General features: G+C 44.5%; 1 protein-coding gene across 1 annotated transcript in view; it reads right to left on the bottom strand.

The window, feature by feature from the left end:
* ADGRV1 (adhesion G protein-coupled receptor V1) overlaps window positions 1-13229 on the bottom strand; it is a 1865288-nt gene that overhangs the window by 1427193 nt on the left and 424866 nt on the right. Inside the window, exons 25-26 of the mRNA XM_086963519.1 lie at window positions 8189-8318; window positions 3674-3754 (exon numbers count right to left, since the gene is read on the bottom strand). Coding sequence (XP_086819645.1) covers window positions 3674-3754; window positions 8189-8318 — 211 coding nt within the window. The remainder of the gene's footprint in view (window positions 1-3673; window positions 3755-8188; window positions 8319-13229) is intronic.

Below are 13229 nucleotides of genomic sequence, written 5' to 3'. Positions count from 1 at the left end.
AAATAAGAATGCCCCTGGAGCCCTTCTCAGGCTCGAAATACGAAATGCCTGCTGGGCCTCCTAATGACCAATGCTCCCGTTGCTGGAGCGTCTCTTAGGCTATGAAAACAAATAGCCCTGAGCCTCGCAGGCTCTAACAACAAAGATGCCCCGGTCATTGGACCCCGGGGCTCTGCACACTGGGGGGGCGGGCACCGGCAATGTGCCCCGACGTCCCCCCTCTCTCCCAACTGCCCTTAACTTGGAGCTCCCGCCCAGCCGGCTTCACTTACCGGCACTTCTGCAGGCGGGGGCTCCTTCTGGCAGATGCTGCAGACTTCCTCTGTTGCTCCGGTGCGGAGCCGGCTACGCACTGGGTCCGGAGGAGGCGTGGTGGGCTCTCGTCCTCCTCCTTGATGGCGACGCACCCTCGGCCGTCGGCGGGGCTCTCCCAGGGCACAGGAACCCCGCGGGACCCAAAAGCACTTCCGGGTCATCCTGTTGTCCCTCTTCCTCCTGGGCAGTACGTGCGGCCGGCACCCCAGCTGCAATTAGGCCGCCATTTCCCCGACGTCCTCGAGGACGCTCCTTCCGTTGCCGGGCAACCCTCTGGCCAGGCTGACTCCCGATAGGCTAGCGGGACAGCCAATGGCAGCGCGGCCCTGCAGACGAGCCCCCGGGCTCCGGGTCGCGCTGCTGAGGCAGGCAGGAACTTCTTCTCGCCGCAATCCGGGGTAGCCTCCCGGGAATTTACAAATAAAAGCGAGGTGGGACTCGCTTGGGCGGCAATGTCCCTGGCAGGGTGGGGCACCTGCCAGGGGGCTTCCAGATCAGCAAAGAACGGGGCAAATGCCGGGTGGTCACCGGCTCTCACCAATAAAGCGCTCCTAGCGCTAGGACGAAAATAACACGCTCTCAAGCGCTAGAGGCCCAAACACAGCGCTCCCAGGCGCTAGGGGCCAACAAGCCCAGCAAAAGTCCTCCTAGGCAGGCAGGGGGGCAGGGCTGGGCCCAGAGCCAGCACACTGGGTCTCCAGGCAGGGAGACACTCCAAGTGGCGGTCCTCTGGCCCAGCGACAGCAGCAGCAGCCCCCTCAGGATCCTGGAAGAGAACAGTTTCAGTGGGGACACAGCCCCATTTTTATACACCAAATCCTTTGTTCTGGCACAGGGTGGGGGCAGACCCAGTCGCAGCTGGTCCTTGAGTACCCTTGATGGCCCAACCACCCCTTTCTTTCACTGGCAGGGCTAGGGTCATCAGTCACACCACAGGGGGGCGGAGCCAGCATTGTGTGGGGAAAATCCAGCCCATCCAGGACACAGGTACACTCCTCCCACACATCACTCATGCTAATCTCACACTCACCACCGGGCAGACCTACCCAGCCTTCCTGGAGCCAGGCTCACCAGCCAGCTCCAGCCAATCACACCCCAGGCATATTTTACATTAATATGCCAAGTCCTAGAAGTGGCACTTCTACATATGACACACTCATGCAACACACACCATTGCGAAGCATTCACTCTCACGAGTTTGCACATATCCGATTCGAACCTGTACACCCCACGCATCAGGAACTACCAGGGACACATACATTCCCCATGCATTCCTATGGGAGGGCAGGCCTATCTCATCACATGCACTCAGAGTGCGCACGCACTTTCCACTGGGACACAGTGAAAGTGCGCAGAACCCAAAAATCACCATCACCAGGTCACCATTACAAGCAAAAAGTCTAGGGGTGAACCTGCCATAAGGGCCAAGTCCAACAGCAACCATGTTTTCTCGGCATACATGTATTACAGGTCTCTGCCCACTTTTTGGGGGGGTGCAAGTTAGTACTTTACAATAACCTCACCTAGCTATCTTAATACATAGATGTCTTGTTTACTTCCTTTGTAGACTTCCCATTGGGGATTCAACTGAGACCATGATATTAATGGTCCTGCACGTTGATAGCATTCTCACTTCTTAGACTATTTTGTTTTCTGAGGCCAGCAAAAGTGGTGCAAATCCCTGATTCAGACTTTGGTCAATCTTGGTGTCCTATCCATTCACTTCATCTTTTGTGTAGTCCTGCACCTCATCCGTGTTTAACATGCGATTGAAACGCATGTCAGACCAATGCCACGTAACTATGTTCTACAGCAAGGTGATGAATGATTTAATGAAATCAAGAGGTCCTCATATCCTTTAAGCTGCTTTATTAATTCTAGCTGTTTATTGCAATAGAATGATTCTACATCAGTGTCCAGACAGTCAATTAGATATCTTATGAAAACCTCCTAAGTTCATAAGAAAAACACTGGGACTTTGCAGGCCCTACACCCAATGCTGGAGGCTCTAAAACCCGGCATCTTGTGCTGGATGCTCTAAGCCCAGTTTACCACGTTCTTTCTATGAGTAGACGTGTCTTACTCCAAGCTGAGGTGTCAGTTACACCTGAATGTTTAGGTCTGATTTGCAAAGGATTTTCTGTGAGAAGGCCTGTCATACTTCACCCTTCCTCTGGCATTTCCAGAAGTGACACTTGCTTACTCACAATTTCTTTACTGAAACCAATCTTGCTACTGGCAACTACTGAAATGCTTCCGGGCGTTCAGGTGTAGCCGACAGCCAAGGCATGAGTGAGACCAAACTACTCAAAGAAAAAGAGCTGCCGCCCAGCCCTCCGTGTTTCAAGGGTTCTTGAAGGAATGCTGTCCACCCAAGGACGTCTGGTACCTGTTAACATATAGTGCATTGGATGCTCGCATCCCCAGGTCTTTGTCATCATTCAACGTATGGTGATATACATAGCCACGCCCACAGCCAGCATCATGTCCAGATCACTTGAGTGAGCGAGGCCTTCCTTTGTGATTTGTGGTAGGCAATGAACAATGGGCATGCCTCAATTCTGGTAAGAAGTACTATACATTCTGATTAATTCTGCAATAATGAGGATGTTAGTGTTGTTAAATTCATACCATTGTGTTTGGCTAGGCAAGGAAAGAGTTTCATTACCTACAGCTGAATGACCTAACTCATGCAATAACACAAAATCCCAGGATGTTGTTAGTACCATATTTTTATATCATGCTTTCAAAAAAGGTGAACGGACAGAAACCAGTTTTCTTCCACAATTTGTGCGATCATTAACTAATGCATGCTAATAACCGAATAATTACAAATAGGTATATTATGCCCTACAAACCATTGAACAGCACATAAATATATGCTGAATTCATTTCGTGATTTTATTAACTTAGGTGTACACATTTCAAATAGACACTGCCAGTGGTCTTGTATTCAGCCCACAGAAATGAACATTATGAGGGCTAAATTCAGCATCACCGAGAGTGAAACAAACTGAAGGTGTTACTGTTTCCTTCACATTGGTCTTCTCCAATAATGTGTAGGGAACACATTGTTTTCCTTTCGGAGAATAGAAATTTGTAATTTGTAATTTGTAACTGAGTTTTGTATCGCGCCAACTCACCGACAGGTCTCAAAGCGCTTCTGACAAAGTACAGAAATCATACCTGCAATGTTGATGGCTTATATGGATATTCACCCTTGCTTTTTAATTTTTGGCATTTTTTATATATGGTACACACAACCTTTTTTGAACTCATACAGACCCGCTGTTCTTGATGCAATTTCAGAAGACGTGTTAGTAAATATTAGGAGTACATGGTAGTCAATGGTGCTTACCCCGCTTATGGACAGCTGGAAGGAAGAACTGCATGTCCCCATCACCACTAGCGCTGCCTTCATCCCTTAAAAGTTCAGCAACTTGATAGTGAGACGCACAGGGAAACATATACACATACATAAAAAGGAAAGCAGACACAGAGAGTTGAAATCACAAGAGGACACCAGTCAAAAGAAAGTGAGGAAGGACATTCATCAAAGGTAGGCGACTGGTTTTGAACAACCTGACAAAATTAGGGACAGGTAAGAATAACGAAATTCAAGATAGAACTCACACACACATTTGACAATTGCACTACTCCGTTATACATAGCATGCGTTTCAAACTATGAAATGCCTGATCTCCTGACGAAGCCTTTTTTTGGACTATTTCCAAATCTGTATCAGTATGATAGTCATTTTTTATGACTGTCTAAAGTGTAAACTATTCTTGAATATCAAGGCTCGAGTCATAAAGCATCTTCTGGGAGTGTGCTTGTCTTACTCTTGGAAATTCACAGGCATTTTGCAAGGTATTCGGGGTAATTTAAAACTCAAAGAGGTGCAAGACACAAGTACTCCTAGAATAGCTTTCTGAATCGGGCCTGCAGTGCTCGGTTATCACTAGAAGAAGGAGAGGTGTGTTCATAAGGATAGCACGCGCAGGAGCAGCGGCCCTTCATTGTCACTGTTTGAATTAATATTATTGTTCTCAGTGTGACTCTCACTGCCCAGACCTGCTAGAACTAGAAACAGTCATCAATGGCATGAGTGGGATCATGCAGAGGAGATGGGAAGCAAAGACTCAGAAGGATTGATGGAACTGGACATGTTAAGGAAATGAGGGCTGTGAATACAGGACCAGTCCAGAGGTATATAGGGGTGGCTTTCAAAGGCAATGTTTGTGAACATAATTGACATCACCAAGGGGAGCAGTCGGTAAATCAAGAAGGACTATTGGAAGGGAAACAGACAATACTCATACTATCAACTAATGTTTACGTTTCTAATGTTTTCCAAAGCAAAGTCCAAAAAGTAGCACGCCTTGCCTTTCTCCTGCCAAATTGAATTGTACAGGAACGGGACAAGTGGGGCCACATCCCAGCATGAGAGGCAGACGAAATTTGCAAAGGAGGTTTAAAACCATGAAGGCAAAAGACAGAGAGGAATATGAAAGGAGGGTGGATGAGGACAAGCTAGGCGGGACGCAGGTGCCTCCAAGAACTAAGGGTTAGGCTGCATCTATGGACTCTGTTCCTCCTTTCCTAATCGTATACCATGCTACCTTGCGGCACGATGGGAAACCACGTTCATCTCAAAGACCCAGCTTACTGTGAACACAAACACCTAGGGGTGTGATTTAATATTTGTGGCATAAAATAACAACCTTCACCTCCGGAGGATGTACTCTTACTACTGGCTTGGATTCAGAGTTTTTGAGGGATTGAGAAAGAATCCCAGAGATAATCGCAAAATCTACGCCAGTCACAGATTTCCACTAGAACTCATTCTATGCCAAATCTACTCATGAGAACATTCCTTACGAGTATATGCACACGCAATCTTCTCATTTCCATTTTCTTCATGGACAACAAAAACATTTGTGGAGAAACCGTTAATCCAGCCTACAAATGAATTTACCTTTGTCTTTTACAGACGTAGGCTTATATGTGAGGGTGAAACAACATGCAAGTTGTTTGTAAATACCTACACGCTTATGGCTTTGTGTGAGGGTTTCTTTCAACATACAGAGGCATATCCCATCACCCCCTTTTCCACCCTGAGCTATTGTTAAAACAGCGGAGACGATGGCGTACTGGTCAATTTAACACACCTGTGGGCGTAATTTCAGTAAAAAAAATCCCTCAGATCCCGATTCTGTACTCGGAAATATGATGTTTTAAAAAATAAATAAATAAATAAACTATCAGAATTACATCTGTGTGCCCTTAGCTTCCACCACTTAAACGTATGGAATCAGCACAAAAATGACATTTGCATGAATCCACATTGTTCTCTGTGCTGGTCAACAATAAAGGATACAACGACTAATAGTGAAAGTAGTAATTTCTGTCCCTTTTCAGTGTTGGGCATACCCATGGGTATGCTCTTCTCCAAGCAGAACTAATGCAAAATATTTGGTTATATGCCATGGTCACAGCTTGTGCTGTCCTTACGGGTAGGTTTGAGGTGTCTACATACATGCAAGCTAAATACAGGGCCCTATCGTAAAAATGCTTAGTTTGTAGCAGCACCTTTATATGGCATTTGAGAATCGATTAATTTGCATAATGAGTGTTTTCCCAGTATGTACAGCTGGAAAAAAAGATTTCTGAATCTCTCCTAAGCATCCACAACAAATTATGCGCACAATTACTCCATCATACAGACACATACAAGCTTCATCGAACCACTATGCCAATTTAGACCAGACAAGCAAACCATCGAATTACACCAAGCCACAAATGCACCATGACGCATCATCGAACACAGGAACACACTTTTTTCATATACATCCATTTTCACACATAGTAAAAAACACACCATTACCCAATAGACCACAACATATGGAACACTCAAACAGACACACCATCAGACAGCACACCATCATGCCAAACACTTAACATTGTATATCATACCATGTTACTCCAGAGTGTGCATATGAGTGCATGGATTGATGGCTGCATTGCTTGATAAACAGGCAATGGGCAAGTAAGTATATAAATGATTTATTAATCCACACAATAATTCATCCATTCTTTTATCCATGTACTGCCTAATCCATTCATCTATCCACTAACTCTACTTCTCGTTCATACACTAACCCATCCACACAAACACTTACATGTATCAACTAATGAATAAGTGGTTCCACTTTGTGTGTGTGTGTGTGTATGTATGCTTGTGTGTGGAGTTTACACTATGCAAATGCAGAAGATAGACCAGGAAAAGAAATTGTGCAGTTTCCATGTTTTTAATCATAAACACCATTGATCCCCTACTATTCCTTGACAGTCTGAAACTTTCAGTAGGCATCAGCAGATAGTAGTAACCTGGTTTTCCCACTTATCAAAAAGCCTATACACCTGGTCAAATTGACTATAACTTACTCTATATTTACTAAATCACATGTGTAGTTACTTAAATATCTCACCAAGATCTTACATTGATATGATACTGAATATATAATATACGGGAATGATATGCACATACGTCTTACGCTTCAAGGCAACCCTGCCAACATATACAAAATATCAGATTTTCTATTGCATGTACACCACCAGATGCAAAAAGAAGAGCTCTGCCTTGAGTGTTGAAAAAATTGACATCCCGATCCTAGAAATTGCTAATTCAGCATACCTGTCCTACTACTGTCTGAAGACCCTGGCCTTATCACACAACTTGTGGTAAAAGCATAAATAACAAGCTTACCTTCAGTCCATAAATTAATGTTGTCTGCAAATCTGCTTTCCATCACTTTTGTCTGTTCCGTCATTATTTTACCCCTCAAAGAACATTCCCATAATTTAATCTCTAAACTTCAAAAAGTCCAGCTGTTGGCCTTCTGTTTGGCCTCAACCACCATGACCTGATCCAGCCATGTCCCTCCCTCCAGTAGCTCTCAATAAAGGAAATAACAATCTTCGCCTTCTTTGTAACGTCCATAATGCTTCATGTGGCCAATCACTGATCTATGTAGCAAAGTTATTTCCCTTTTCTTTCAATCTAGACATTTTTGAAATCTGCAAACCATAATACTAACATAACCATTCGGCAGCTATTCAAAAATAAACTTGTAGAAAGAACTGTTCATATATAGTGATCATCACTGTGGATCTCCCTTTCAGTTCATTTTTGCCTAGGCACTCATTTTCTCAGTTACAGAAAGTCACTAATACCCCACTCTCTAGGCAGATAGCTGAGCAAACCTACAACCACACGTATTTTCGAATTCTGTATTCTGCGTTGATACATTCAAGCTACCTGTTGCTTACCTACATAAAACCAACTGCTGCTTTCCACCCAGGTCCTCATCATACTTTGTCATTATTAACCCTTCAAAGACTTTACCAACTGCAATCAGTATACATATGCATGGTTATTTTTAAATATATATATGTTCAACTGCTTGCCATACTGATATCTGATCTTATGTGCTCAGAGACTAGGTAGTCTGTAGTGCTTTACAAACACTTGACATACACAAAATGTTTACATGTCAACTATGTAAATTTCTTGCATATTGGAAGTTGATAAGAATTTCTATTTTTTAACTAAGTTGACCACCGTTTGATTCTCTTTTCCTGGACTGCCATTTCTGGTGTATGTCTTCAGTGGACAATATTTGTAACTTTTTGAGAAAATGTTCAAAGAAAAATGCAAATGTGACAACAACAGGACAATGAAGACTACTAATAATTTAATGCAAGGGACTTATAAGTGGCGGTATTAACCCTAGCACCCCATTCAATATTCTTCCTGTTGCTTGAAGAGCTGAAAGCATTTGTGAAAGATCACTTTGCAGATCAATCTTACCTCCTCCCTCTGTATTGAAAAGTTCAACTCTGAAAGATTTAGCAAGCTCTGGGACAGAGTCGTCTGTGATGTTGATGACAATGTGTTTGTATCTTTCTCCCGGCTCAAAGTCCAAGGTTCCTGAAGCTTCCTAAAACACAAATTATGTTACTTTACTGCATATACAATTATATGAGAAGCAGGGTGGAATTTTGCCAACCAAAATACTGTCGCCAATAGAATTTAATCTCAATGATATGTTTAAACTTTATAGCAAAAGAAGAAATGTAATGTGAGTCACAATACGCATTGCGGCAATTTTAATGCTTATATATTTTCCGGTATAGACAAGAATCCCGAGAATCTCCTTGCCAGAAATGTGGCTATTAATTTTGGAGGAAGTACCCCTAGCATCTAAAAATACAACATGGTTAGGTCACAAAGCAGTTCTATTTTTTAAGACACTTTAGCTAACTTTTGTAAAACAATAGTATTCAGAACAAAGATATAGTTAACAACAAAGTACACATTTTCAAGAAGATACAAACAATCCTCTGAGCATACCTGAATTATAAGAATTCCCACATTGGGTGATTCAACAATTACGCTACATGACTGGTCGTGGGCAAATGTTCAGATTCAGAGTTAATCACATTACGTCTAGCTTTTCGTACCCGTTTTAAAGCCAGACCAGGGTTAGAACCCTTCCCCCCTTCCTTGTTTCATGAAAGTCTGGAAGGGTAGCCATGTAGTTTGAATTTGTCCGTCCTTGCTTGGACCTCTGCAGTCATTTCATTTTCATTGCATAAATGTTCCAGGTTTTCCCTTACCAGACATGAGCGGGGCAGGGGGAGGAAATGAAATGAAATGAAATGAAAAATTGCATTTGTATAGCGCATAACCGCCCTGGGGCCTCGCAGCGCTTGAAGATAAAATGGTTTTAGCGCAGGCTCGGGGCAGATCAGAGAGATTTAGCAAACAAATGCGTTTTTAGGGCCTTTCTGAACGAGAGGAGGTTGCTGTTACCCCGGATGGCAAAGGGGAGGGCATTCCAGAGTATGGTCGCCGAATGAGAAAAAGAGCGGCCACCCCAACGGGCTTTGTTAATTTTAGAGGAGGTGGCCAGCTGCAGGGTACCAGACCGAAGGGGGCGTGTTGGAACATAAGGCATAACCAGAGGGTGCAGAATCGCTGGGCCTACACGGTGGAAGGATTTGTGCATGAGGCACAGAGCTTTGAACTGCACTCTGGCAGCCATTGGGAGCCAATGAAGGTCCTTCAGAGCCTTCCTCGCCGACTGCCGACGGGACAGATTGAACAATAGGCGGGCCGCACTGTTTTGTGTGACCTGGAGCCTCTGAAGGACCGAAGCCGGTGCTCCCAGGTAGAGAGCGTTCCCGTAATCCAGGCGAGAGAGAATGAGGGCCTGGACCATGATCCTCCTCGCCTGGAAAGGGAGCAAAGGGGGCACCCGCCGGAGCATCCTCATTAGTCCGAAGCAGGTGGCAGCAGTCTTAGTAGCCTGGACAGAGAAATCAAGGGCAGTGTCAAGCCAGATCCCGAGGTTCTTTATCTGGGACTTGGGCGCAGGAGGAGCGCCAAGACATGGTGGCCAGACGGGTGCAAGAGCAGACGGGGAGGGATTTCCAAGGAGAATGATGTCTGTCTTCTCCCCGTTAAGCTTGAGACAGGAAGCTTGCATCCAACTGGCAACAGCCTCTAGACAGGGGCCTAAGGTGTTGGAGGATCCATCTGCGTGGTCTAACGAGACCACCAGCTGCGTATCATCCGCGTAGGTGACTATACGCACACCAAAGGGATGGACTATCCTGTCCAGAGGTTCCATGTAGGCGTTAAAGAGGGTCGGGCTCAGGGAGGAGCCCTGAGGGACCCCACACCTGAGAGGATGTTTAGGAGAGACTGTCTCACCCTCAAAGACCCGGAAAAAGCGCTCACTCAAAAAGGAGGTGAGCCAGTCCAGAGCTGCGCCCGACACGCCCATGCCCGCCAGTCGGTATACTAGCGTGGCATGGTAGATGAGTTGGTTCCAAAATTGAGCCAATGCCAATCTGGCTGCTACCAGTAAATGAGTGACTAGTTTGGCTCTGGGTGTGGTTAAGAGATATTTGCTGTTTTTCCCTCTAATGCTCAGGGATATTACTAACGGCCAAAGAGTGAGTGGCACCCCCATCATCGCTCCAATTTGGACAATAATCTCCTTCCAGTATGTCTAAATAAGAGGGCAGAAATGTGCCTCTCTCACTCACATTTTTTCAACATATGTCTGCGCCACCAAACATTGCGTAGAGCCTTGTTGGACCTAAATACCAATTGGTAAGTAATTTGTATGCGTTTTATACATGGAAGACTTTGTGTCCCTCTTCCATATAATTTTCCAGATCTCATCCCCTATCTCAAGTCCCAAGTACTTCTCTCATTGGAACATGTATTATGTTTGACCATGGTGCCTATGTCTGAAATTGTCCTTTGCAGCCAAGTGATCCCTTTCCAGTGCAACCTGTTTTTGCAAATGTCTTCTAAAGGTGTCCTCTCTCAATTCGCTCTCTTTGACCTTTCTAGAGCCGACCTAATTTAGGAGTTGCATAAGCCTAAAGTTGTCTGCCTGTCCTAACTGATGCTCCCCTTGCATCTCCTCCTGGGGCCTTCATTTAAAGCCTGATTATACTTTACGTAGAGGACGGGGATTACTGTCTTTCCAGTTTTTAAACAGGGGATCATGCTGTTGTCAACTATGGGGGGGTGGGGGGGGGGAGAGGAATATGGTGGAACCAGCCAATGTGTGATTTGATGCCAGGTGTTTAATAGAATATCTGTGTATGTCAGCATATGGGGCATCTCCAGTCTGGCTCGAAGACTGATTAGGGGGCTCTGTGCAAAGTATTAATCCACATGGACCCAGCTTTAAATGTCTGGATTATAGTTTCAATTGAAGGCTTGACGGTATGTGCTGCTTGAAGATATGGGTGTATGTTCTGCAAACCCAAACCCCCCTCTTCTCTGCTTTTGTATAACGTAGCCCTAGCAACTCTGGGGGTATTATTCTTCTAACACACAAAAGGAGGTGGAGTAATGCTTGTAATAGGCCTTATCACTGGCAATTGCTCAGGGTAGCATTCTAGGCCATTGTTCTTTTGCCCACCATGTCAACTTAGTTTTGAACCAACAAATGCTCTTAAATTTTGACCCTGCTCCAGTCCAGCCTGAATTGGCAGGGCTGATCCTCCCTGAACCAGAAAATAAGCAACCCAAGAACAGTTTTGTCCTAATTGGGGCTTGTCAGTCTTTCCTTAAAGAGGACTCATAGGAAAGAAGAATATTGCAGTGGAGCTTGTTAAGTATATACCAAGATATTTTAAAGGACCTAGTGACTAAGTGAACCCAGTGCATTCGAGGACTTCCAATGAGGCTTCCTAGTTGGATGGTATCCCCTTGCCACAAGACTTGGAGTAGGTGACGAGGAAGCCAGCAGTTTAGGCAAAGAGAGTTAGTTCCTGCTTCAGTGCTGCAACGGAGGATTCAGGATCAGTCAGGAAGCACAGAACATCATCAGCATAAAGTACCAGTTCATGTTCTTGTGTGCTAACTTTGCCTCCTTTTATATTCGGGTTATGTTGGACTCTCTGTATGAAGAGTTATAATGTGAATGAGAAGATAGTGGGGAGAGCTGGCATTCCTGCTTCTACACCAAGTGATAGGTAGATGAGAGGAACACTCCCTATAGACTTTTATCCTCCTCGTTGGAATTTGGTAATTTGCTAAGATCATTTCCTTTATCCTGGGGCCAAGAGAGGCTTTATCTAGTACTTTATTGATGTAGGAACATTTACCTTATCAAAGGCATTCCCTGCATCCATCGAGAGAAGAACCATCAGTGTACGTGTTTGCTCAGCAGCCTCCATAAGGATGAGAGCCAATCTAATGTTATCTCCAGTATGGTGAACTTTAAAAAATCCCACTTGGTGTGAAGCTATTAATCTAGGCCATAACGTGTGCAGGCGTGACACCAACAATGAAGTGACACAGAGCTTATTATCAGCAGATGTTCGGTTCTGGATGTGAGGAAGAAGTCTAGGAGAGAGTAAGATCTGTACACATTTGAATAGAAAGAATAATCTCTTTCTGCCTGGTGTTGTACTCCCAAAATGTCCTCAAAGTTGGGATCAGATAAATCCTGTATGAGAAACGGGGGTTGTGGGACTGAACTGATGGACAGGGTGTCTTTTCTCTTCAGGGTGTTAGTCTACGTTGAAGTCTCCTCCTGAGTATATGGAGTTTAGAGAGGTGGGCAGCATTCAGAGGAAATCAGCATGAACTTTATCTTCATTGGGTGAATGAAGAAAATATAAAGTTTGAAGGAGGTCTCTCAGTCTGCCCCTAAAGTACACCTCTTGTCATCCTCTGTCACTCTGTCTTGTTTCAAGGGTCGAAAGATAATCCCCTCCTTCTGAGAATGACTGTGCCTCTTGTCTCTGTCTTGCTTGTTGTGTGTTATTAGGAGGGAAAACAGTAGGAGCATAGTCTGAGTTTATCTCTGGAGAGGAAATGTGTCTCCTACTGGAGATCTAATAACACATCCTAAAGTTTAACCCACTGTAATAACACTCTCTGTTTGACCAGAGAATTGAGGCCTTGGAAATTTAGTGTAAAAAATTGGGACGTATGTTATAGCTGTTTATTGCGTCTCCTTGCATAAGACAAGGAATCCAGGATGTCATCAAGGGAGAACGCCTTCCTCCCATTTCAGTGCACAGTGACTCAATGTTTGTGAATTATGTGGGATAGTCAGTGGGCTAGCACAGATAGTCCTGCCTATAGTGAACAAATGTGTACTCAATTAACAGAAGGTGGAATAAACAAAACTAAACAGAACAAAACCAAAAACAAAGTAATTAAAAAAGTAATTGAATAAGACATCTTACAGCCCTGAGCATTGGAATTCAGGATCGGTCTTGATTGTGGAACACAAGGGGCTACTCCAGGAGGTCAAGAGGGAGTCCAAACCATTGCTTTGCAGATTACTTCAAGAACCATATGTCAGTGT

Source organism: Lissotriton vulgaris, chromosome 3_1 (genome assembly GCF_964263255.1).
Source record: "Lissotriton vulgaris chromosome 3_1, aLisVul1.2, whole genome shotgun sequence".
Lineage (NCBI taxonomy): Eukaryota > Metazoa > Chordata > Amphibia > Caudata > Salamandridae > Lissotriton > Lissotriton vulgaris.
Note: the sequence above shows the minus strand (reverse complement) of the source record. Positions and strands in the feature narration are given on the sequence as shown.